The 27,826-nt window shown below is 43.1% G+C and overlaps 1 protein-coding gene across 1 annotated transcript in view; it reads left to right on the top strand.

Annotated features, from left to right (window-relative positions):
* TMEM117 (transmembrane protein 117) overlaps window positions 1-9,679 on the top strand; it is a 1,887,095-nt gene extending 1,877,416 nt beyond the window's left edge. The window contains exon 8 of the mRNA XM_085653044.1: window positions 7,735-9,679. Within this exon, the coding sequence (XP_085509170.1) occupies window positions 7,735-8,384 (650 nt within the window). The 3' untranslated portion in view covers window positions 8,385-9,679. The remainder of the gene's footprint in view (window positions 1-7,734) is intronic.
* Window positions 9,680-27,826: the final 18,147 nt, after the last annotated feature.

Raw genomic sequence — 27,826 nt, 5'->3', positions numbered from 1 at the left:
CGGCAGTTCGGGCTGGACTGTTTCCATGAGACACTGGGTCAAGACTGATTCGCATTTAGCTGGGTCTCAACTGAGGTGGCGAAGTGAGCTAAAGAATGATGATTGATTCAACCCAGATCTGTGACTGGGGGCGAGTGTCTGAAAAGTTTCAGCACTCCATCCATCATCTCCTTGTGTTTGTTATGTTTGCCCTAAGTTAGCAGGAAATAGTCGGCCGTGGGTCCCTTGCTCACATTGCCACTGGATTCAAGCTAGCCTGGCCAATGAGGGGTGTTACCCCGAAACCAGTCCCACTATGCTTGTTTCTAGTTCAGGGAAGACCTGGCTCGGCAGTTTGGGCTGGACTGTTCCCATGAGGCACAGGTCAAGACTGATTTGCATATAGCTGGGTCTGAACTGAGGTGGCGAAGTGAGCTAAAGAATGATGATGGAGTCAACCCAGATCTGTGTCTGGGGGTGAGTGTCTGAAACATTTCAGCACTCCGTCCGTCATCTCCATGTGTTTGCTATGTTAGCCCCAAAGTCTTGACAGAGGGGAGGGCCTTCCTAGGGCTCACTCAGTATTATAGTATGTTTGACAAGGGATATGGCCCCATTGCTGCCCCTTTGACTGAGCTGACTTCCAAGAAGCAGCCCAAGAAGATGACCAGGGCAGAGGCATGTCAGAAAGCCATTGACTCCCTAAACAGGTAATGTGCACAGCTCCTGTGCTCAAGGCCCCTGACTTTTCCTAGGAGTTTATGGTCTAAACAGAAGTCACGGAGCATGTTATAGGGTCAATTCTATCACAGCTAAATGTGAAGGGCCTAGACCAACCTGTAGCATTCATCTCTATGAGGCTACTTCCCAAAGAACAGAGGTGGAGTGCTATTGAGAGGGAAGCCTTTTCTGTGGTCTGGGCACTGAATAATCTGAGGACATACTTCTTTGGGCCTTATTACTGGGTTCATGCAGACCACAGGCCCCTAAAGTGACTCATGCAAATGAGGGGTGAAAATCCAAAATTGTTGAGGCGGTCCATCTCCCTACAGACTTTATGGTGGAACACCGTCCTGTGTCAGACCACACCACTGTTGATCTATCTAGGTTTTTTGCCTTAGTGAATAAAACTGCCAAAGGGTTGTGTAATTCGCCCCAATTTAAACTGGGAAGGGAAAAGGGGATTTGAACTGTCAGCCTTTAGGGCGGTCTTCCCCCAAACTTTTTGCCTCTCCTCCTCCATTTTGCTGAACTTATGTTTGTTGACCTTAAGACTCTGCACAATTTACTGGTGCTGGACAGTGTTAAAGTGCTTGTACTCACTCCCCTAAAACACAAATAAATGTACTTATACCCAACTGGCATATTTAATACACTCCTAAGTCCCTTGTAGAGTGGTATACCATATACCCAGGGCCTGTAAATCAAATGCTACCAGTGGACCTGCAGCACTTATTGTGCCATCCACTAAAGTAGCACTTGAAAACATGCCCTAGCCTGCCACTGCAGCCTGAATGTAGTTTTAAACTGCCATGTCAACTTGGCAATAAAACCCCGTTGAGAAGCCATAAACACCCCTTTTATTACATATAAGTCACTCCTAAGGTAGGCCCTAGGTAGCCCATAGGGCTGTGTAATTTAGAGTTTGGACATGTACATTTCAGTTTTACATGTCCTGGTAGTGAAAAACTCCTGAATTCATTTTTCACTACTATAAGCCCTACACCTCCCTTAGGCTAACATTGGGGATTCCTTAATACATTTAATAAGCTGTAATTTCCAATTGGGAGCAGGAGCTATATCATGTTTGGTGTGTTTGGAATTGTAATGAAAAACCCAATTTAACAGTAAAGTCTGTTTTTTGTTACAAATTTGAAAATGGCACTTTTAGAAAGTTGCCATTTTTCTGCCCTTAGCCCTTTTGTGTCTGCAATTTGTATTGGTTCACATGGTTGGATGCAACCGACAGAGTTTGTAAATTCCTCCCAGGCAGTCACACAATAGAGGGAGTAGGTGTGCCTGGATGGACCATCTGCTGGCTGGATGAGGGGGGGCAGAGCTCAACACTGCCCTACTTGCATCTGAATAGGAAGTGCTATGCTTGCACACAATGGGCCTAACACCTCCTCATTGTCACAGCAGCCAGCTTGGAGCCAGGGTAAGGGAGAAATACCATGTACTTCAAAGCCATTGTCTGCAAGCTTCTCCCACCTTACAGAAGGAGGGCACCAGGGTATAAAAATAGGGCCTCAGACAACAACTCTTCAGTGCAGGATTGGACCTGTGGATACTCTGGCAGGAAGAATGACTAATGCGCTGCTGAAAGTAATGCCACTCTGACCTGCTGCCCTCTTGCCTTGTTGAGAAGGACTGGCCCTGCATCTCTTGAAACCAGAATTCCTGAGTAACTCCAATGCTAGTTGGCTGGCCTCCTGATCTAAAACCTCAGTAACACAACAGATACGCACTTGCACCTGGACTCTGCCATCTGTGAGTCTACCCTGCTAAGTGGTGCCACTCCAGTCCTGTACTCTTGGAAGTCAGCTTAAGGTGCTCTGCAAGCCTCTGTGGATCCAGTAGAACTGATGCATCTCCTCTGCTGCATGGCGCAACCTCGAGCAGAACCAACACATCGCCGCTGCTGCACGGATCGGAACTTTCTCAAGACCCACATTGCCTCAACAGCTTCTTCTGAACTGCAGCTGTGTGACCCATCCTTGGCATAGCCCCTCGCATCCCTCAGTAGGCTGCAGCCTCGATGATGACCACGGACTCACCATCCCAGCCTCGCAGCTCCTCAGAACCGATGCATTGTCTCGACTGTGCAATGTATCGTTGACACTGGACTTCGTATCACAAGCCCTTATCAGTGGGATCCTCGACGATGTTGCAGGACCTTGCATTGCAACCTCGCTGCAGCTTGGAAATGACACACTTCTTCAGCTGTTTGACACATCTTATACGCCAATCCTTGCAACGCTCTACAAACCAGGATTTAAGGTACTTTGTTTATCAGGCCTACCTGGGTTCCTGTAGCTGGCCCATGCTCCATCACAGTTGGCTTGCACTAGTGACTTTGTCCCAGTTTGGCGCTTTGTGCTTTTTGCAGCTATTGCACTAAATAACATTTAATAGCATATCTCCGGTTCTACTGATAGATTTGTGTCATTTTGAACTTGTTTTATTGATTGAAAATTACTGTTTTTTTCTAACCTGTTGTGGGATCCTTTCTGTGTGGTGTTTTTCACTTTATTACTGTTTGAAGTGTTGCATACATATTTAACAAATTTCTTCAAAGTTAAACCTGACACCTGTGTGCCAAGATACCAGAGGGATGAGCACAGATTAATTTGGGGTTGGCTGACCTGGATTGTAGGTGTTGCTTGACCAGGTCTCACACCCCAGTCACCCAACAACCCAGTTTCTTACACTATATGAACCCCAGGATACCAAGTATCATTTTATATTTTGGGGTCTCAGGTAAAATATGTTTTCTATGGTCAACAGCAGCAATATTTGCAGATTTATTTCCTGTGAACATCTACCACTGTCTCTGAAGAGGTCCAGTCAAAGGCATTACTGATATCTTGCTTGCTCCCGCCATGCTCTAGTAGATGTAAAACTAAAATAACCACAAAAAGATAGCATAGGCACGCATACAGTTGAGGCTACAACGTGTATTAACACATTTTTCCACATGTATGCACGACTTGGGACTGCAAATTAACATATTGAAGACCTTCATAATGAAATGTGGAAAAGGAAGCTCAAAGTGTAGAGAGATTTTCATGGATAACAAGAAAGTCAAAGCTACTAAGACATTTCCCTACCTAGGCATCTTGTTTGATCATATTGGTTCATGGTCACAAGCAATTAAATCTAGAAAGCTACTGTTTATGAAAGCTACGGCAGCCTTGGCTAATTTTTCAAGAAAGCTGGGCAAAAGACCACCTGCAGAGTTAATATATATAAGGCCAAATGTGTAAATACTGCTTTATATGGTGCAGGGGTATGGGGCTATTGGGATTCCCGGCTCCTGCAATTAGTAGAGAATGCCTTTTTAAGATTTGTTTGAGCTGTTCCGGGAAGTTGTTCTACGTATGTTTGCCACGCGGAGTTGAGGTTACCTTATATAGCAGACCTATTTAAAATACAGCCAATCCTCCTGTGGCATAAGATCTGGGCCTCGGAAAAAAAAGCCCTCAACAGGGATAGTATGAGGGATTGCACTAAATTACAACGTGTGCTTAATATACCTTGATAGATTTGCTTTAACTTGCTTCAGGTTTGACAATTTCCATCGTCTAATAAGTTTTCCTGTTATAAATGATTGGTCAAGCACGCTCTGTAAATGCCTATGTGATGGAATGTCACAGCAGACAACAATTCATGCAGTGCTTTTCTGTAAATTCTATTGAGTTAAGAGAAGGTTGTGGATTATACCGATTTTAAAGCTTCTCAGACAATGTTGTCCAGCATTTTTATCTCTCCTAGCTTTTAGATCATGAGTATACTATGTGGGCTGTGGCAATCTTTTTAAAGAATTTAATTAGATGTAGAAAAACTATTATAGTGTGATCAGCTGGTGATTTAAACAAGATAGTATTTTATGATTAGCTTTTTATTAGTTGTTGCTGAAGTTTTAATTGTTATCTAACCTTATTGTATATTTAATCATTCTGTACATGAGTTTAGCTATGTAAATAGTATCTGTTTCATTCCTGTATTTGCTTTTATGACTTCTATTGAAGAAATCGAATAAAGCTTACTTTGATTGTTTTACAGCAGATGCGCATGGACATTCATGTAAGAAATATTGTATATTAATTAATAGAATGGTGTTGCTGAAGAAAATCTGATCTGGGGATAAGGACTAATAGATTTTTGGATCAATTCTTTATTAAGGCTATTCTCTGTTTTGAATGATAACAAATCACAACAGCATGTACAACCCAGTGAAGCACATGTACTGTTGTGTCCATAGCCTTAACATCTTAGCATTTAAAATGCAATTCAAGTAAATGAAAAGCAATCTAAAGGACGCAAATAGGGAAAGGGAACAAAACATCTGCAACATCTAGTCACTGAGAATATCTTCTCACCTTCACCATTGCAAATGGCTCCAAGTAGTGCCTCAGATCATTAATGAGTGTTAAAATCTTATAAAACAGAAAAGTGTGGCTGGGGCTCAGGGAGCATCACCCAGTGTGATATTTTCCATTAACAGGTTCATAGATTCATATGTTTAGGAATGCAGCCATCTGTTCCTATAGTCTATAGATACTTTGTTCATAGCAAGCCATTCTGTACATTTCAGTCAGCCAGTCCCCCTGTGTTGGGTGGCTGGGTGAGCCCCAACGCTTGAGTGTGTATAACCTGTCTATGCATGATGGCAACTGATATCCAGTTTTTATGGTGTGAGGAAAGCTCTGGTCTGCCAAAAGTGTCATGCAATAAGCCTATCAAACAAATGGAGGGAAAAAAGGGCTTTTAAATAATAACAATCAGTCTTATTGTTATCACAGGTCCAGCATACATGCCCATGAATAAGTGAAAACAAAAAGTATGCAGTTCCTAGAGTGAATGCAAGGTGTGAAAGAATAACTAGGGGGTACCAGGGTGGTAACAGGGAACTGAAGTGATAAACAGGAGTTATGGTAACTCCTTATTTGGAAAAGAAGACCCTCACACACCCAACAAGCAGGTGTCTTGCTTCATCACCGGGTCTTTGCTCCTTATCGGGCCGGCAGGTGCAATGCCCGATCAGGCACCTAATAGGGCCTTCCTAGCGGAGATCTTTATTCCAATGCCGATGAGTGAGGTGTGTGTGGGGGGGGAAAGATGATGACATAAGTGAGTGTAGGTGCAAATGAGGTAAAGGTGAATATATTAAAACAGGGGTAGGTGATCCACTAAATAATTTTAATATAGCATGGTCACCATCCTGGTTAAAAAATTATATAATCCGCACATTTATCACTGTTAGTTATGTGAGTGTATGTGCTGGGGTGATCAATAGGTCAACATGTTTCTTGCCTTAGAATATAATAAATGGCAATTCATCAGGACCGGGACAAATATTGCGGCTACCTACACCTCTTTGGTGGTGCCCAACGTCTCTAAGAGATTGCAATAGTGGGCACGCATACAGCACCCTAAAAAAGTGTGGTACCGTAGCTAAAAGAGCACACCTGCAGAGAAGGAAGATAACAACAAGTAAAAAGCATAAAAAACAACAATTTGATTGCAACAACAGTTAATTCAAGACAGTTGGTGGTGTCAAGACAACCGTGACATGCAAAGCTATTGAGCAATGTATGGAGGACATGTAAAGGACTCAGGGCAATGCAGATAGAAGCAAAACATCCTGTCAATGATACCAGGAACATAAGGATTTAAGGAAACAAGACAATTAACAAACTCACCCTGCTTGGCTGTGCTGAATTCAAGGCCGGGGTGAGTAAACACTAAAATTTAGTGTCCTGCAGTGAGGGAAACAAAGGGGATAACGGACAGTAGCAATATGTTAACAAATGCACCCATAGCAGTTGAATGCGGTCAGGAAAGCGGATTTATAGCGCCTCTACTGATTAGCAGGTAGCAAGGGAAGCGGCAACTAACTCTGTGTAGACCGGCAAAAAACCAGTGCATATGTGACTAATGAAACTTCGCAAGGAGCAATCACGATGTATTACACCAAATGTGGAAGCCAACACGCATCCAAAGCTCCAAGACCACCCTCCCAAACGCTAGGGGAAAAGTACAAGGGAATGCAATGAGAAGGCGGCAGACCGCGAGGTTAAAAAAGTGAATTGGAAACGGCGCGGTGCAATATTTTGAGTCACAGCGTGACTGGAGAAAGATGCTGTCAGGTATATGAAACGCTAACCACATAGTGTCTCTGTACTTACGATTCCGTAATTCAGGAAGCACCGTACGCCTAGTATCTCACCAGCCGCTGTGATCTGGTGTGTGTGTGTCCGGGCCAATCCTGTATGTAGCCACACAACGGCGTGCTGGCGCGAAGGGCGGGTACATCCGGAAGTGGTGAGCGTGCCCACGTGGGAAACGCTAGGGCGCTAACTGGCCGGAAGTGAGGGGCAGAGCTCGCTACTCGTAGTCATGGCAACAAGGGAACGCGCAGTAAAAGCCCTAATCAATGATTGTAGCGGCGCGCATGACGAAGGTAACAATAAAATAGCGAGGTTGCTGAGGGCACTCGGGTATCGAAATGGAATTCCTCGGGGTCGAGGTGGAAACTTATTAACGATTAGCTGCAATATCACAAGGAACGTGGGGAGTTCATAATAAGCCTAGTCCGTTAGAGTGTATTCATTAGTTCGGGCCAGTATATCCCATGTGGCTTTCCAGTATAGATTCAGATTTGAACAAAACCATCGTATGTAAGGTAGGTCACAGGGGCTAATCGATTTTTAATATCTAGATATGCAGATGTGAAATTTCACCTAATATGCACTTGATCTTTACTGTTTTATCATCTGGTCACCAATTAAATTCCTACAAAATGTTATTTTCCTCCTGTAAAAAATAATGTTGGAGTTACATGTTTTATGTGTTTGTATAAAACATTAGAAAGTTTATTTGAGTTTTATCCTGTTTTAATATTTAGAAAATCTTAATATAGTGGCTATACATAGTTTATGGATATACTGTTTGTATTCTAATACAATAATTCTGTTTTAGTTGATTCTCTTATATCTTAACCTAATGTTACAATTATGTATTTTTATACAGGGAAATGGTTTAACTATGGGGTGATCTGTCTCGTTTTGATCCTCGATCTAAACATGTGGAAGAACCAAATCTTTTACAATCCTCCGGCATATGGTCAGTACACAGGTCCCGGGGAAAAGATCTTCACGGTAGAAGATACCAAAATCCTGCAATACCTGAACGAAACCACCTTATCCTGGCATTGGAGGTCCTCTGTGATTGACCCGCACACTAATCGAAGCTACGCTGATGGTGATATGTTCTTACATAGTAGATACACCGGTGCCAGCCTTGATGTGAAGTGCCTGGCATTTATTCCCAGTCTTTTAGCCTTTGTGTTATTCGGATTTTTCATATGGTTCTTTGGGAGGTTCCTTAAAAGTGAGCAAGGGATGGAAAACAAAGACAAAAGCTATAGGCGGATTAAACGGAAGTCTCCTTCGGAGCACAGCAAAGAGATGGGCATGACCATAGAAAACATACCGGCATCTTTGGAAGACACCTTAAGTTTGCCTGGTCCCCCTTTAGTGGCTGTGCTCACAGACACAAATGAAACTGACTATCCCTCCCACCTACAGGCTTCTGGGAATGCGACCTCACAATCCAATGAAGACGTCTTGGCACCCGCTGAGTCTCCAACTACGCAATGCGACCCTATTGCCTTGTGTTAATTTTCAGGACAAAAAAAATGAATTTAATGAGAATTTGTGAGCTGCCTATCACTGTTTAAAATGTTCACGTCCTTTCGTAGTTTTTAGAAATGTTTTGGAACATAACTTCCATGCTGTGACACAACACAATGATGCACAAAGGTTTTTTGTTAGAGATTTTTTTTTCTATTTGCTATGTACGATAACAGACGTGCCTATGTTCTTTTATACAGTGGAGTAGATTGTCTTTCACAGTGGTACAAGCTATTAATGTACTGTAGTTGTTGAGACTGCAATTTGATAGTAGCTGATAATATGCAGAAATATACTTCTACCATAGTTGTGCCTTGATATGTTAACTTTCATGAAACATTGTAGACACTTATTTGAACTTCTTGTTTTGTAAAACAATATATGTGGTGACATTTGATGTTTTGCCATTAGTAGACACACAGACCGATTCCTGAGGAATTTTAGTAAGAGGTTTAACTTAAAATATTCATATGGGAATCCTGCAGCAATGGCAGCTGAGTAGAGGAGACACGAGGGCCTTTTATTTCTTCCACAGGGGCTGCCAAGAACACGTACACATGCATCAAACAGCCACAGTAGAAAGATAACACTGAATGGGTCACTACTTATGAAGATTGAGCTTCCTACACCGGTAATTGCAATTAGCTGATAATGCCTAACTGTGTTATTCACAATTAAACTAATATAAACCCCTGATTAAAAATCCTGCCACAGGCCTATGAAAACAAAGGTTAAACCTCTCGACCTTGGGCTTAGTTGATTCGTTGCATTTTTCAATATTTAGCAGAGCTGAGTACATTCAACTGTGAAGAATACATTTATCCTCTCAGTTTACACCTCCCTGAACGTCTGTGGTTCTGAATGGGAGATGCACAGGGCACATTAGGACGATAAAGCTTACAGGGAAGGTACAACGGAACTCTTTAAGATGAAGCCTCATGCCTGGGTCTCAATTCATCTCACATTAGTCCTTTTGTGTGGCTTTGTTGACAGATGGGTGGACGCCATTTTAAAACCAGTGACCGGAGCTTCGCAATAGGAGGAGGACTGATGATGGGGCAGGGCCCGTGGCATGTCCTGCACAAGGGAGTAATGCCAATGCACACTGTAAAGCAACTGAATGTAAATCTCGCATTTTCATTAAATCTAGTCTTGTTTCACTTTGCAGAGCAAAAAGGTCATTTCCAAGATAGATTTATTTTACTGTCCGAATTTGATCTTCTTTGTTAGTTTGAAGATTATTTCAACATTCATTTACGCATTAAAGTGTGCGATGTTCTGTACCACTCACTGTGTCTGGTGATTTCACACATTCATCACTTGTTACTTAAAGTGCATTTTAATCAACATCGTTTATCAATTTGTTATCAGAAAGAGTGCAGAGCCCTGCATATCGCGCTCTGTGCTTTATGTTTGCAGTGTAGGGTACCGAGCCTGGCAGATGAAAAGTCCGGACTCTTTCTTCCTTTAGACTAAAATCATATTCTTTGTAGCATATCTGATTCTGCATCTATTTACGTAACATTCAAGGCCACATAGTGATACATATATTTGATATATAAGGGAATTTCAACGTATTCAAATATCAAATACCTTCTTTACTGCAAGAAAACTAACTTAAACATGAGTATGGAAATTTAAACCAAACTGCGCACACCACTTTGTTAGTGCTACCAAATATGCTGAACCGAATTACACTGAATGCGTGTTCCCACATTCTCACCCAGCAGCAAACTATTTAAATTCAAGCCGAGGAAGGGTAAAATAAAAGCTGGATATTTGCATTGCTAGTTGATGTGCGTATAATGACACATTCTAAGGTAAATATGGGACTTATATTTGCTGTAGCTTGCTATGATTTATTAATTCCTTACTGATGATCCTATTTTCATTGAATTTTACTTTTTATTGCCAAAATCCTTATCAGTAGCTTGCTCTAACTACACTTTTCTGTGAGTAGCGATGTCTTACTAGTAACCTGGGTGTTAGTTACTCCTGAATTTCCAGGAATGGGACATGCTTACTGATTACTACACCTCTTTTTGGACCGGCCCCTGTATGAGGGAGCTCCTGTATTTTCCACAGAGGCATTCCTCCTTCGGCTCTTAAGAATGACCATGGTCGACCTCAGTCCTTTAGCAGAGCATAAACATGTCCACCACTGTACCTAGCAATGAAATGCCATTAAACTAACTGGTCGCTGCCACTCGAGCTATAAACCACAGCCCATACAATTATGCACATCATAGAACTGATCTTTATCCACAAGAAACTGTCTGATGGACACGGGTTTCAAATTCCATGGACTCCCCTTGCAGAAAGAGCCGAGTCACACACGAAACCCGACAGATTGGTTTCATTTTTCATTTCAAGTTCAGGTGACGTTTTTGCTTGCTCCTCTGAATGGCAGCCATTGTTTGTGTGGAGTGGCCACGAACGCCCAACCCCTGTGGAGTGGGTGAATTGCAAGCGATACAGAGAGTGGCCCACAGTGAACTCGCTCTGCACCCCAGTGCTTCTTGCCTTGGTGTCTTCTTCATCTGCTGGGAATCAGCGCTTCAGCCGAGGGCTTCGCAGATCACAACAGGCAACTTTGAAAAGACTCCGGCTGATTCAGAGCATGCAGCATTAGCCCCATTTTACAATCTGAAACTCGTTATACGTTTTGTTCCAATAGGAGTGGTGCATAAAATACACGCTTTTCAAGGGAGTCTTTTGTTTAATAATTATTTCTATGTTCTTTTATTATACAATCACCGTTTGCTAAGTAGGTTGTATGCCAGAATATCGCACGCAGAAATATCTGCCATAAATGTGTTCTGTATTGTTTAGGGTGATTTAATCCCATTGCGTGTCCATTAACTCCAAGGGGGTATTTTTTTGTAAATTACATTTAGTATACAAAATCTATATCATAATCAGACACTATTCTGACAACGATATTCTGGCACCACAACTTCTAAGCGAGTCCTGTAGTTCTCATAGTTCAGGTGTGACTCTCAGTGGCTCGCCTCCTGTCTGATAACAGCCAAATATGCTCTTCCTCGACCACTTCTTTTTTGCGTCCTCACTGCAAGTAGCTTTTTTCTCTTTATAGGCACTGTAACCAATGCTCTAACATATACATTGAGTGGGCTTTAAATCTGCTCCTTGTTCATTATTCTATTGCTTCCTAGTCTTTTTCAACTCCCTGCACTTGGTTTAATTGCTTTCCTCCCTATTCTTGTGTTGGTCACTGGCATAACATAGGCCCCCGCAGTACCTGCAGTGATGGGGCCTCCTCAGCACAGTACTCTGGCCTGTGAAGTCTTGATTGAGCCCAGAGGGAGGGCCCTCAATGTACCTTGCAGATGGGCCCCCTCAAGTTTCATTGCACCACTGGTGTTGGTTCCACCCAGAGGAGCGATTTTCATCAGATCAGTTGCACCCTTCCATCGGATGATTTATGGAACTCTTTTGCATTTTTTCATGATATGGTAGCACATCATTTACTCCTTTACACCACTACCTGTTTATCTGCTACTCACTACTCCTGGTGGCCTCTCACTCTCTTGCTACCTTTTGAAGGTCCTGCTCTCCCATCCTTTCCTCCCTGTGTTTTCAGCCGGATGTAAATTCCCGGTCTGTCTTCCTACATCCTTTCTCCCTGTTTTTTTCCCCCATTGTCTCTCCCCTTCAACCATCTCCTTGCTCTATGACGCCTCCTCACTTTAGTCTCTCCCTACTCCAGTCCCTCCCCACTCTATTCTCTGTCCTCACTTCCCCGTCTCGCTGGTCCCATTGATACTTCGGCCGGAATGCACACAATTACCACAGACCATTGTACTGAAGTGCAGAAGGCCACTTTACTAGAACAGATTTTTGCTTAAAAAAACCTTGGCAACGGCCATTACAACTAAGCATTTCACTTCTTAGTGATACATCCTATTTCCCAACAGCCCCCAATCCTTAAACCTCTCTCTAACCAAAGCATACAACCGGATCAGCATTGCTAATTCAAGTAAACCAACCTGCAGTCATATCATAACTCCTTCCTATAACTTGCCTATTAAAATCTTGGCCCTATCTTTTCCCTTTTCCTTAAGACCTCCCATTCTCCATCCATCATTGTCCTCATACCCCTTCCACTCCGAGCAGGAAACCTCTGACGCTCTAACCCCCTTCAGCATTGAATCATACTGCTTTTAGTTTTATCCTGTCTCAGGCTTCACAGCTCATCTGGTCTTAAATTCCTCATCATGCCTTTATACTCGTAACGAGCTGTCCTCCCAAAATCCAACTTGGCTGTCCTTATCACATCTATCATTTTTAAAATAGCCAAATACCACTCAGGGTGTCATTCAGAGTACACACTTGTGTTTAGCAAACATTCTTATGTTCGTGTGTTTTCTGTTACCTGTTCCTCCTTTCTAAATCACTTTTGTTTGTACCTCATACCACTAGCCTACATGTATTTTTCTTTAGTATTCACTGTTAAATGTGCTCCCAGACATTGCCTATGTAAAATATTTATTCCTAACATGCCCTTCCTTATCGCTTTTGGACTCTTCTTTTTAAGTTGTTTTCCTAGATGATGTCCCTTCTGGAGACTCTGTGTTTGGCTCGGACAATGGTGCATTGGCCCTTGCCCCGGCTGGTTCTCAGTAGTGGCGTTTGCCTCTCCCCCCCTTCCCCCCCAGCTTTGCTTATCCGCCCCTGCTGTGAGTGGGAATTATTGAGATGTGTGTATGGTGTGTATACATGAGAGGATGTTTTGGCCTGGATATGTACGTGCTTTTATGTCTCATTCTTTCAGGCACTTTTGACCCTCATATTTGGGGACAGCTCTATCCCACTGAGTGTGTTGGTTATTTCTGTTGATGAGTGTGTCATTATGCTATTATAACATATAATCTGATTCTCATAGACTGGTTTATATGCTCAGCCTGCCTGCAGCTATGTGGTTTCTTATACTAATTGGTTTGCTGTAATGGGTTTTAAAATGTAACTTAAAGTTAGAGGAAAAAATCCATCTTACATTCTAGATAAATCACTTTATTTTGTTTTTTGTATCCCTTTTTCTTGTCTCCCTCCATCTCTATCCCGACATCTTTATCAACTGAGTTCTATTTTCCAAACAGCCCCTGTTATTCCTACATCATGCTCACCCATATCCACAGATTATCATTTTACCACTTGTTTTCCAGGTCCTAAAACTGGCGATATGCCACAGTACCCCTCTACTGTTGGTATCAACATTGTTAAACTTCTTAGGCTAGTTACAGGCCCCATAACGTTTTGTTGTGCTTCATATAGTTTGCCTGTCATACTCACAATTGTGTATGATCACCCCAGAGCCCTTTTGTGTGTTTCTTAGTGGTTTCCCCTTACTCATGCCACACATTTAATTGTGCAAACACATTCACAATACAACAACACATATTCAACTACACAGCACATGATTTCTGCTCCCTTTCTTCAATGCCCACTGCCAAGCCCTACTGCAGGATTGAAGGTCTGTGTTATCATCCCACGCAGACCTGGAATGGAAGCTTCCAGTACAGTGGCATATACAGGGAAGGTTTCCAGCTGAGCAGCTAAAACGGTACTTGAATAGCACTTCCTATTTGTAATCTAGATGACTTCTGGGCTGCCCTTTCACTACACTACTCCCTCAAAAGCATATACACACACAAAGAAATACACTCACAGACACACTTTACCAATGCACACATTCTACACCAACACACTCCTTTAGTATTCATTTAATATCCACCTTGTACTCTGGGGAGGCTAAGCAGCCACTTACGAGAACACTGGGGGCAAGAGGAATTGAAAATAACACAGACCACCACTGTAGTTATGAGTGCTGGTGAATGTAAATGGATTACCCACAACATATATTATGTTATTGGATTTTGTAACGCGCACAGCTACTCCTAGGAGTGTCCCGGCGCGAGCCTGCAGGGTCCGAAAAGAAAAAAGATTAGAACAGGAAAGTTTTGAGCTGTTTCTTAAACTGACCCAGCTCTTGGATAGCGCGCAGAGAGAGAGGCAGCGAATTCCAAGCCTTAGCTGCCCTAACAGCCAGTGATCTGCCCCCCATTCTTTGGAGACGCACACAGGGAATTTGCGCAAGCAGCTGAGACGATGATCTCAGGTGCCTGGTAGGCAAGTAGAAAGCAAAACGCTTTCTAAGATAAGGAGGACCTCCATCATACAAAGCGCGATGCGCTATGACCAAGGCCTTAAACTCCACACGCTTCCTAACCGGGAGCCAATGCAACATGCGCAGATGATGCTCAGTACTCTTCCTGGTAGGAATGTTCAGCACCAGCCGAGCTGCCGCATTCTGGACCACCTGCAACTTTTTAAGAATATAGTCAGGAAGGCCCAGATACAGCCCATTAGCATAATCTACCCGAGATAGGATCAGGGCCCGGACCACTGTTTCCTTCGCTGGTCTTGGCAATAGTGGAAGGAATTTTTTGAGAGACTTTGGTATCCCAAAACAACTCCCCGCCAGTTTTTTGATCTGGGTTGAAAAGGACAGCTGCTCATCAAACCAGACCCCCAAATTTTTAGGTGGAAGGCCTGTACAAGATGGCAAAGGATAATCAGGTGGCCAAAGAGATTCGCTAAAGCGAGGAGGAAATTTACCATATAGGAGAATTTCGGTCTTTTACTCATTGCATTTCAGTTGAGCGGCAGAGAGCCATTGGAAAGCGGCTGTCAGACACTCCTGCATCCTTGCGGTGGAAAATTCCGATTTGCCCCAGGTGAACAAAAGCTGGGTGTCATCGGCGTAAGCAACGATCTTGGCACCTCGTTCCACCGCCAATTGGACCAATGGAGTAACATATATGTTGAACAGCAGGGGCTCAAAGAAGACCCCTGCGGGACTCCCGTGGTCACCAATTGTGGAGGAGACGAGAAAGGCGGGCGCCAGACCTGTTGCGAACGTCCCACAAGAAAGGATTCCAGCCACTTCCAGGCTTGTCCAGTGATGTCAATGTCCGCTAGCCGAGCCAGGAGCAGTGCATGGGGAACAGTGTCAAACGCAGCCGACAAATCCAGTATTATAAGGGCTGCACTTTTGCCCGAGTCCAAACAGTCTGGAATAGCTTCCGAGACCTCGAGCAGGGCGGACTCAATGCTGTAGGTGGCTCTAAATCCTGATTGTGCTGGATGCAGTAAACTAAATCCCTCAACAAAGTCGGTAAGCTGTTTGTTGACTGCCTTTTCACAAAATTTCGCCAGGCAGGGGAGCAGAGAAATGGGGCGATAGTTCCCTGGATTCCCCGAGTCGAGCGATGGCTTTTTTAGCAGCGGAAGGATTATAGCCTGTTTCCACTCTGAAGGGACAACTGCCTCTTTGAGGGAGAGGTTAATGAGTGTGTTAGCCTCATAATTAACCGCTTCGGCAATAGAGGCCAGAAGTCTGGCCGTACACGGGTCCGAAGGAGACCCAGATTTCATAGATTTCAAAATTTTAAGGGACTCCGACAGATCAACAGAGGCAAAGGCTGACAACGTGGAGACCACAGTTGGAGCCACATCCAAATGAAGGCTCTGGCCAGCAAACGTCACCTGGATGGCCCGGATCTTATCAATGAAGTAGTTAGACAGCTTTTCGCACCAGGCAGCTAAGACAGGGAGTTTAGTGATCATAGCCTTGGGGGCCATGAAACTCTGAACAATAGAAAATATCTCCCTGGAATTATTGCTGGCGGATGCAATCCGTTCAGCGTAATAAAAACATTTGGCCTTTCTGATGGCCAGGTAGTAAACCTTCTGGGCTTCTCTAAGTGTCTTCTTTGCCCCTGGGCAGAAGTCGACACGCCAGCCACGTTCAAGCTTTTTGCACTGCTGTTTAAGCATTTTCAAATCGGCTGAGAACCAAGGTTTCGAAGGAGAATTCCTAGAGCGGCGACGACATGAGGGGGGAGAGAGACTATCCACTGCCCGCCCAATCCAATCTGTAAAGCAGGCCAAAGCCCCTTTCAAATCGGCAGGAAGAGCGGCCCTGGAAGTTTCTAAAATATACTTAAAAGCTGCCGGATCAATTTTGGCGGTAGCAGGGCTGGGATTGGCCTGATGGTCAGCGGCCCCTTCTCCCACTAACCACGGGAAACAGGATAAGAAATGATCTGACCAGGGGACTGGGAGAGGGTTCTCAATAAAAATAGGGAAGTTAGAACAAATGGGATCTAAGATATGGCCACCGCAATGAGTAGGGAGACTGACCCATTGAGTGAGCTGGGCCAGATTCAAGGAGTCTAGAAAGGCCTGGGTGTTTCCTAATTCTGTCTGATACAGATGGATATTAAGATCTCCCAGAAAGAGATATTGCGAAAAGCGCAAGGCTCGAGGAACAATGACATCTTCAATACCACTGAGGAAAGGCCCAGCAAAGCCTGGCGGCCTATAAACAAATGTCCCACCCAGCGTAGAATGGGCCGAGAAAGCAATGGTGAAATCCAATAATTCGCCCTGCCCCAATACAATATTATTTCCCTGAGTCACCTCCCAAACATCCCTATAAACAATAGCAACACCACCCCCCCTGCCGCAAGGGTAGTCAGCCCGGCAAATCCTAAAGCCCGCTGGAATGGCCGTCTGGACAATAGGGTTAGAGGAATCGTTCATCCAGGTCTCTGTGATGAACAGGAGGTCGAGATGTTGATCCAGGATAAGATCGAAAATGTCCTGGTAATGTTTCACCAACGACCGACTGTTAATCAGCCCGGCTCTGATGGTAGGGTGGACTTTGGCTCTAAGCGGGAACGCATTCAAAAGCTCCAACCCTCCCGAAGCGGAGCCCATGTGGATTTGGCACTCCGAACAAACTGACATCCGGGGGCAGCCCACATCCCAACTTGGATTTGCTATACATTTACTAGGTCTATATAGCAACAATTCCCCACGGCTGTACACCTGCGAAGTCACCAAAGGCAGAAGGCTGTGGACAGCATGTCTGGCACTGGCTGCTTTTGGGACGCTGACGGTCGCAGACGGGCTTGCCTTAGGCGCGCCTTCCGCGCGCCCATGGTGCGCCCGCTGCGCGTCCGTCCAGCGGGCATCTAAATGGTCCCGTGCGCCCGAGAGCTAGACCGCCACTAAGCAAAAGATGGCGGCTCTCGGCGGCACCACGGGAAAGCAGGAAGTGTACTAACCACGTATCCCCAGCAAGCCCCAATCCAGTAGAGCAGCAATCTATTAAAACCTAAAAATCATGTGTTAATTCTTATTTGTTTTTAAAGTGTAAGTATGTGGAAGGATAACAGCATGTGCAAATATGCAAAGGAGCGCAACAAGAGGGTAGCAGCAAGAACGGAACCTCTAGGCGATGCGCGTCCGTCCAGCGTGCATCTAAATAGTCCCATGTGCCCGAGAGCTAGACCGCCACTAAGCAAAAGATGGCGGCTCTTGGCGGCACCACGGGAAAGCAGGAAGTGTACTAACCACTTATCCCCAGCAAGCCCCAATCCAGTAGAGCAGCAATCTATTAAAACCTAAAAATCATGAGTTCATTCTTATTTGTTTTTAAAGTGCAAGTATGTGGAAGGATAAAAGCATGTGCAAATATGCAAAGGAGCGCAACAAGAGCGTAGCAGCAAGAACGGAACCTCTAGGCGATGCGCGTCCGTCCAGCGTGCAGCTAAATAGTCCTGTGTGCCCGAGAGCTAGACCGCCACTAAGCAAAAGATGGCGGCTCTCGGCGGCACCAAGGGAAAGCAGTAAGCGTACTAACCACGTATCCCCAGCAAGCCCCAATCCAGTAGAGCAGCAATCTATTAAAACCTAAAAATCATGAGTTAATTCTTATTTGTTTTTAAAGTGCAAGTATGTGGAAGGATAAAAGCATGTGCAAATATGCAAAGGAGCGCAACAAGAGCGTAGCAGCAAGAAAGGAACCTCTAGGCGATGCGCGTCCGTCCAGCGTGCATCTAAATAGTCCTGTGTGCCCCGAGAGCTAGACCGCCACTAAGCAAAAGATGGTGTCTCTCGGTGGCACCACGGGAAAGCAGGAAGTGTATTAACCACGTATCCCCAGCAAGCCCCAATCCAGTAGAGCAGCAATCTATTAAAACATAAAAATCATGAGTTAATTCTTATTTGTTTTTAAAGTGCAAGTATGTGGAAGGATAAAAGCATGTGCAAATATGCAAAGGAGCGCAACAAGAGCGTAGCAGCAAGAACGGAACCTCTAGGCCTTATTATGACATGATAGTCTAACTCTTCTGTGGTGTCATGATATATGTATGCAGAACATAATGCCTTCTACCTTGAGTAATAAGTATATCAACTATGTGGTGTAAATTCTTTATGTGGAATGGGAGATTGTCACTCTGCAGATCTAAACGTAACTTTAGTTCAGTTAAATCAGTCACTAAAAAGTACCGCCTTAGGATAACTGTCATACAAGCAAAGTTGGTGGTACACCAATGACAATCAGTTCTATTTGTGTAATTCAGCTTATACTATCAAGAGGGTTTTCCAGAGAGGATCATACTAGAATTCAGTCTTTCAACTGAGCGAGATGCAAGCAGACAACAAAATAGCCCTTGGGAAGCAAGGGCTTGATCTACTAGAGTTCAAAGTTGGCAGCTGTATTCTAGTTCACGCTATGTGAACACCATCTTGATTTGGAAAAGATACAACAAATACCATTTCAGCTTCCATCTTAGAAATATAGAACATTACTTAAATCTGCATTTGATGTTACTGACATGAAATCAGTGTTCACAGTATAAATGTTCTGTAGGACTATGTATAAGGAACCATAAATGTACCTATGCTTATGTCCATTTACTATGATTGGTCCTTGTGCCAAATCCCCTCCTACTTCAAATAATGCATACTGTTTGGGTGTTCTCAAACACACTCAACTTTTGCTGTTGCTGTGACTCTTAAAGGTGAGTTGCTATTACTAGCATTGGGATATCTCATCATTATATTGTCAGTTCTTGTTGTTTTGTACCCCTTGACTCCCTGATTTGAATAGGTGTTGTAACTTGTTTGTAACATTTCATGAGAATTTGTCCCTATCACCTTTTGAAGTTTTGCAACAGCTCAGTTGGAAATACATTTGACCCAAAACCTTCCTTTGCTTCAGTTTTCAAAAAGCCTTTCTGATGGTGAAACGTGTTCTCCATTCTTCAGCAAATCCGGGCTGCTTCTGTGCTTTCCCAGTTTATTTGATTTTGCACCTGCGTTACGGAGTTCTAAGTTGACAATTTTACTGAAAATGTTGGCCCACTATACATTTATGATGCTATTCTCCCAGTGTCTATCATAGATTATAGCATAGATTTAAAAGCTCTTTTCCAGAACACACACTAATATCCTGGAATGTGAGTTTAGAACTTTTGTTTCAACTTGGACCACTTCTCCATTACTCTGCTTTATAAAGTCTTTCATCAGGGCTATGTTGTGGCAAAGGGACAGTTACAGCCATACCAAACCTGCTGGTGAGTGAACATGCATGTAGGAGATGGAATGGTGCCAGAATATGACTGTCATAATATTTTCTCACATAAATATTGTGTCCGAATATTGGAGGTAATTATAGAAAATCTACACTCAATGGAGCAAAATGTTTGGAAACATTTTTTAGGACACTATATTTCTTTTAGACAACATTATGATATATAACTGCTAAAGATACAATTCTGAAAATTGTAGTTGATGCTTTTCATACACCTATACAGAGTTTTAATCTTTCTACATGCTGTCTTTGTTCCCTAAGAGACATTGAAGGTATGAGTAGGAGGTCCTTACTAGGAACTAACATATTAATGCCTTTTCACTGAATAATACATTCATATTTTAATTTATAAGCCTGCTTCGAACATCCATTCTGTATAATCTGAGGTTACTGCTTTTACTTCCTGGTTGGTATGGACATCACCACAGAACTATAACTTTGTAATTTATACACTCACATGCAGCAAATCTTGACTGCTATTTTCCCCCAATTTACTTTAAAACTTTACCTTTATTTCCATAAAAAATAATGATATCTTGAGAAACCAGATATCAATAGAGGATTACTTAGTAGGCTATTTGAAACAGTACACTTTATCATCTGCTATAATCTATTATCCTAGTCAGGGGCAATGATCTTAAGCAGTATATGATGTATTTAAAATGCATAGCTTGGAATGTTAGGCGGAAGTAAACTACATAAAGAAACCAAAAATGCTTGCTGAATTCAGAAAGGACAAATGGCTTTCATTAAAGAGACCTCAGCAGTAAAGAATCGTAGAATTGCAGTCTAAATTGGTGGCTACGCACTTTGTATGGATATTTTATTAAAAGAATGAAGCTACCATGTTATAGGGGGAATTCTAAACTGCAACAGACGCGACCCAGGCTACGCACCAAACACCTACCAGAGTAGCAGAGCGGCGGATCCTCGGCGGGGCACCCACGCTGTTTGTCTCCTCCGCTGCCCTGACGACATCGAGGGCCGCGGTGGGGGGAGACTACAGCTCCCGTGAGCCCACACTGCCACGCCCCAACCCAGGTGATTGCGCGCCCGGAGGCGCTTTAAAATCTGCGGCTCCCTCCGCGACGCGGGACGCGCGCGGGCGTCGCCGGGCTGAGCCCGGGCAGAGGGCGGGCCGTCTGTGGCCGTCCGGGGTCGCTGGAGGTCGGGCCGGGCAACTCCTCTTGGCCTACTTCAAGTTGGTGTCCAATTGGAAGTCATCGCTAAGTCGTGAGTAAAGTATACGCTGTGCCTGGAATTTAACTATCTATTGTTGCTTAGTACACTCAAAATATTTATCGGAAAATGGGGAAAAAAGCCCACCTGTGCTTAAACCTAGTCGCAAGCAACTATCATCTCCATCAACTGTTATTGCTCCCACCCAGTTGCCTAGTTTGACCGCAATTGATAAAATGCTGCAGAGGACGATCGGCGTTGTGGCTTCTGCCATTCAAAGTACCGAAAGACGCCTCTCGCTCCCACCAAGCACGCATTTACCTTTGCTGCAGGACAATACATTGGATTCCCTGGTGGCCACATCGGACATAACTTCCTATGCGGGGCTACCAGGCACCAACTCAAATGCGAACTGTATAATCCTGGACAGTGTATCCCCTAATCATCGCATAATGGATAATAGACTATCACAAACACCGTCCATGTCACGATTAAGTGTTAATAGAATCACTGATACTTCCCTAATTAATGAGCAGGAAGGGATAGAACTATGCTTAGACACGGACGTATCAACCACAGATAAAGAAAAAAGTGATAGTACACCAGCACGAACTAGGGGTCAAAAAGCAAGGAAACAAAAAGCAAAGCGGAAACAGAAACACTTAGAGTCACTAGCAGATAAACGTAGAGAGAATGGTGGACGCCCTCAATTGAGTAGGCCTTTTTCTCCTGTAGCACCAAACCATACCCAAAGTGAGATGCACTCGGGCAAAAATAACGAACAAAGCTCACTAAATAATGCAATGCCGGGTAATGAAGATTTTTGGGGGAGACTGGAGACCTTAATAACTACTCTATTAGGACCTTTTAGTCAACAAATCCTCAATATTGACAAGAGGTTGAAGGCATTAGATGACCATGTGTTGAAATTAGGCACAGGGTGTAACTCTATAATCTCATCACACCATGTTGCATCTAACACTAATATACAAAAACCGCAACACACTATGGCCAATAAGAAAAGCGTAGTGGAGAACAATGCCTCTCCCTCTACATCTAAATTGAGTAGAAATAAAGGCCAACCAAATACAGAATCCTTAGCTAGACAGGCACTAGACACCAGAACAGCTACAACAGTTAGTTTGGGAGGAAGGGAGAAACCTACTGACACAAATAACAGGCCAGTAACGAGGCAAGTGCAGGATGCTAACCAAGATCACCTAGCAGATAAGCCCGATATAATTGAAGTGATTAATAAGAGAAAGATTCCGGCCCGCATTAGTTTGCCCCCAGATTGCGGACCATATGTTTTGATTTTAGCCAATGTCCCAAAATTGGAGGAATCCAAAGAGGAAAATTACACAAGCCTAAGAAATAGAACTCTCCACTGGCTTTCTGCAAACTGTAATTTCCCAATGGAAGGAGTAGGAGAAATCATTCATACACAGAGAGTAGGGTGGGTGGGCCCATTGAGGAAAAATTTTGAAGGAGATTGCATCATTATAAATTTTAGATCTCCACAATGGGTGCAATCTACACTCTCAAAAGCCCCACTGCCCTCACCCTGGGAATTTAACACTACTCTGCTTCCCCTCGGGTACTTTTATAGACACTTAATTGACCTTCATTCTAATCCTGGGATTAACTTTTTAACTGATCAACCGGGCATGAATCGTAACATTGTTAATGGCTATGAACACCCTTACCAAGAGTTTAATACTAATTTTAGGAACGGTCGTCCATTAGGCCATCGGATTATACCCCCACCATATCAATTCCCATATTTACCTCTTCCCACCCCCTCCTATCCCAATCCAAGGGAGAGACCTTATGTAAGGCCTAAACAAAACTTTAACATGCCCCAGAACGAGCCAAGGTATATATACAATATACCAACGCATAATCGTTTTGAACATGCTCTCTCCAATTTGGAATGTCAAGATTGACTGGGGAAAAGAAATAGGGGGAGCGAGGATACACAAATTATTGTTAAGGAAAATCCCTCAGATGTACAATGCAATGAGACTGTGACAATGGTACCACGCACTGTTTTGACTATGTCCCCAGTTACACTTGAGATCATAACTATTCCATCAATTCAACCTAAGCTGTCTAGTGGCTATAATACCTCTTGTGCCCTAAAACGCCCCAAATTGTCCATCCTTAGTTGGAACGTTGCTGGGTTGGAATCAAGATTGCTCGACCCTCAATGGATCAAGCTATTGGATAACAAAGATATTGTTATGTTCCAGGAGACATGGGCTGTCAGCAACCTATTCATTGAGGGTTACCATTGTTTTAGTATAACCTCAAAGAAGCCCATTTTTGGCCGTGCAGTAGGAGGATTATTTATGGGTGTTAGTACATTGGTGGGAGGCACCATTAAGGACTTATCAGAAGGAAATCCGAACATTCAGGTCCTTGAGCTGAAGCTTAAACTTAAACCCAGGATTTTTATAATCAATTTTTATAATAATGATTTTTACTCCACACCCAACACAAACTATATAGCCCTCTCTAAGACTCTAAGGAAATTAGAAACAAACTTGGAATCAGAGGGGGGGATAGGGATCTTAATTGGCGGAGATTTTAATGCTAAATTATCAAAGAAGTCTTGGACCGAGGACACCAACAATATCACGGACCAAGCTGAAAAAAGGGGGCTTGAGATAGCAAAATTATTGAATGAACACACCCTTGAGAATGCCATGGAAGTATCTCTAACATCTGACATGGACTATGTCCCCACGTTTAGGGGGCGCGATTGTTGCTCTACCATTGATTTTATCTTTATGTCCCCGATCTGTTGGACCGTGTATTGGAATCCAAGGTGATAAAAACATCTTTTGGTGATCATAACCCCCTCACAGTTTCTTTGCACTTAGGCTCCCGCCCTGTATATTTGAAATCCATCGGTGCAAGAGACATTACGCCATCAGGTGACGGTCTGCGGCTGAAATGGAGGGGGATTGATAGCGGAGCTATTTTAGAAAATGTGCAGAATGATCATGTTGAATTAATTAATTCTTGTCTATTTTTAAATGGAGATAATAATAGAATAATCTCTGACTTTGGCAAATTGTGTTTAGTGATCAAAAAATTGTTGTTAGTCCCACTACCAAAAATAGCGAAAGAACCGAGATGGTTTGACTCGACTTGTTCTAAGGCAAACAGGGATTTACGTAAAGCATTGTCTTCTAATCCAAGGTGCATATTGGAGGTACAGATGGCCAGGAAAAACTACAAGCTAAAAATTACTGAAAGGAAGGCTGCGCTGCTGGCAGAACAGTGGGAAGCATTGGTCGCGAGTGCAAATTTGAAGAGCAGCGGCCCCTTCTGGTCAGCCGTTAGGAAGACGCGAGATATGGGGAAACAACTGTCCCCAATTAGCTGCAACATTACTAGTAGTAGTTGGGAGGCCCATTTTGCCAAAATATATGCCACCCCCTCTAAGGAAGTAACTATTCCTTTTTTGAGGGTGACATGCAATCTCAAGATTGACCTCCCCGAGATAGTCACAGCCATTAAAGAAAGCCTTGGTAACAAGGCTCCTGGCCCCGATGGGCTTCCTATAGATATTATTAAGTATAACACGGATTTATGGGCACCAATTCTCCTCAATGTTTTCAACAGTCTACCTATGGTGCCAATGCCTGACACTTGGGCGACCAGCACCATAGTTCCCATTTTTAAGAAGGGAGATAGGTCAGATCCAGCCAACTATCGTCCAATCTCGCTATTGGACAATACCCTAAAAATCCTTGGACGAGTGATCTACAATAGGATGATAGAGTGGACTGAAGACACTGACCTATTGGATCCGTGCCAGTTGGGATTCAGGAGTGGCGTAGGCACGGTGGAGCAGTGCCTAAATTTGAAATTGATTATCGATAAGTACAATGTTGCCCGCTCTAGTCCAATTTACCTTGCATTTATGGACCTTTCATCTGCATTCGACCTAGTTAACAGATCCAAATTATGGCTTATGCTCTCTAACTATGGTCTGGACGCAAGTCTTGTTAATTTTCTGGCCTACCTCCACACGGACCTTAAAGCACAAGTTAGGATCGGGTCTGGTGGCGATGTGTCCGGACCCATAAAAATAGGTAGGGGGGTAAGGCAGGGGTGCGTTTTGGCACCCCTGCTATTTATTATTTATATTAATGGTCTTGCCAAAGCCTTGAGACAAGTGACGAGAGATGTACCAATCATCCAGGGGAATCAACTACCGGTTTTATTATACGCAGATGATGCGGTCATTATGGGCCGCACCCCTAATGCTCTTCGTTTGCTTATTAGAGCATTCATCCAACATATGGAGGCACTCGATCTGCGTGTGAATTTTAAAAAATCTTTTATCATGTCTAGCGGACCCGGGAAAAGGAAGCTCAATACGATAAATGTAGGTTCGGATAAATTAGAATCCGTAACCTCTTTCCCATACCTAGGATTGGTTTTCGCTGCGAACGGCTCATGGAGTGGGCATTATGCCCACGCCATGGGCAAGTTCTCGAAAGCCACCAATTCTATATTGAGCCTCCAACGCCCGAAGAAAATAGGTGCCACTAGGGCCATTTTAAAATTTTTTAAATTACAGTGCATTCCTGTGGCAACATATGGGGCTGAGGTCTGGGGCTCAGGGAGAAATTCAGGGATCCAACGGGAGGAAAATCGTTTCTGTAGGAAAATATTGGGTGCTCCCTTTTCAGCCTCTGAATTCATTTGTCACAAAGAACTAAATCTCCCCTATGTATGCGATTTTATTAGAGCCAGACCAGCCCTATTTTGGATTAGGATTTGGACAAATAACTTTGCGACCTTAACCAAAAGTATTATATTGGATTGCCTAAACTGTGACCACCATATGTCCATACCCTGGTTAGCTGAGGTTTCTAAAACATTATGTGCAGTGGATAAAGGCAATCTTTTCTTAGAACCCACAGGAATTGAGATGAATGATAAGGTCATAGTCAAACAAGCACTTTATGCACTTTTTAACTCAGAAAGACTGGGGAAGGAGCTATCTAAATCTTCTGTTGCTACATACATGGGGTACGACTTGTGTAGACACCCACTACCATCTTACTTAACTCTCCCCATGTCCAATTGGGAACGATCGCTGCTCTTTCGTTTAAGGGCAGGTTCTGTAAAAACTTTGTTGGCCTTCCCTTTGGGGTATTATCACACAGCAGAATATAATCCTTGCCCATGTGATGGAATTAGCAAACAGAATGACATCCACTTCTTATTCTTCTGCAAATTTTATCTAAAATATATTAACTGGTTTTTAACTCCCTATTTTAGGAAATTAAGACCTCTTACATTGGGGGAATCATGTTCATTATTATTTTCCCTGGATACAGATGAATTAATTTTTCGCACCAGCACTTTTCTGAGATTAATTGTACACGCACGTAAAACGATGGAAAATCCCTGAAAATTATTTATGTTAGTTGTATATTTGCAAATGAATTACTGTGATTGTGGTGTTTTTATGGATCGTATTATTGTACAAATATGCTGTTTTTCTTTGTTGTACTTTTATGAATTTTATGAAATTCGAATAAAGGTCTTTTGAATTGAATTGAATAGTATATAGCACTAAACACACTAAGGTATTAGATTCTTGCTCAGGATTCATAACAAACCTTCATACACCTTCATCAATAACGGCAAGCTAAACTACTGAGTGCAAATAAAAGAGCGTTTGGAGACTTACTAAAAAAAAATCATGATTGGTGGCGGCTGGAAGAAGATCCTTCTCCTACCTCACAGCAAAGACTTGCAACATCCTCCCTCTCTACCTCAGGCAAACACCGTCACTGCCCCAATTCAGGAAGGACCTAGCTCTTTAACTGAACCTAAGCACTTTTGACAGACCAGCAGTTCTCCCCCCTCCACGCCTTGAGACCCTTACGGGTGAGTAGTCGCACTATCCAAGCCACCTGATTGATTGATCATTGTCATACCTGCTATGATTCAGTAGGTGGTTGCAAATGCTGAGGTTGCAATCACATTGGGAAGGCCTTTGGATCTTGACCAAGGCCTACTAGCTAGTAGGCACTTATGTCAACTAGACATAATTCTTTCACCATACCAACCACTTTAAATGATTAACTATCTGAGTATATGCAAAAAGATGCTAAATGCCTTAACATTGGCTAAATGAAGATTGATTGTCCTTGCTGAGCATGCACTCGTTTTGTTTTTTTCTTGAAAAAGACCTTGTCTTTCACTATTCTGCAAAATGTTGCATTGTCTAAAGCATGCTTGGAAGCCCAGAATTCAAATCTTGCATACAAGGGTGTGCTGAAAGCTTTATGAAAGTAACACTGATTCTGACTTTTCCATCAAAACTGAATGGAGTACATAGAGAGCCACTCTAAGAGGAGAAATATCGAATTTCATTGTCCAATAATGTATGAGTCTGGAAAAGTTGCAAATTACTTACTCAAAAATATGAAAGGTTTTGGAGGACAGATACAATAAAAGCATTGAGGCAGAACATTTAAATAGCTCCTTACACTTAAACCTGAATTTAACAAGTAATGTTCTTAATGGCAGGACCTTCAATCTTAAACATCTAAGCAAAATACCATATTTATTATTATAATGTTGAAAAGTGTTTCCTACATTTGTAATAATTCAGGAAACAGAGATTTTAGCTATTAACAATAGAAAGCGTGATGTTGAAATCAGGGACACATTCTCCTAGCCCCTTGCTTTAGATATTGTTTAACAAACTATTATTGACATATGAAGACCAAATGGACTTGAAATA

The sequence above is a fragment of the Triturus cristatus genome, chromosome 4_1, assembly GCF_964204655.1.
Source record: "Triturus cristatus chromosome 4_1, aTriCri1.1, whole genome shotgun sequence".
NCBI lineage: Eukaryota > Metazoa > Chordata > Amphibia > Caudata > Salamandridae > Triturus > Triturus cristatus.
Note: the sequence above shows the minus strand (reverse complement) of the source record. Positions and strands in the feature narration are given on the sequence as shown.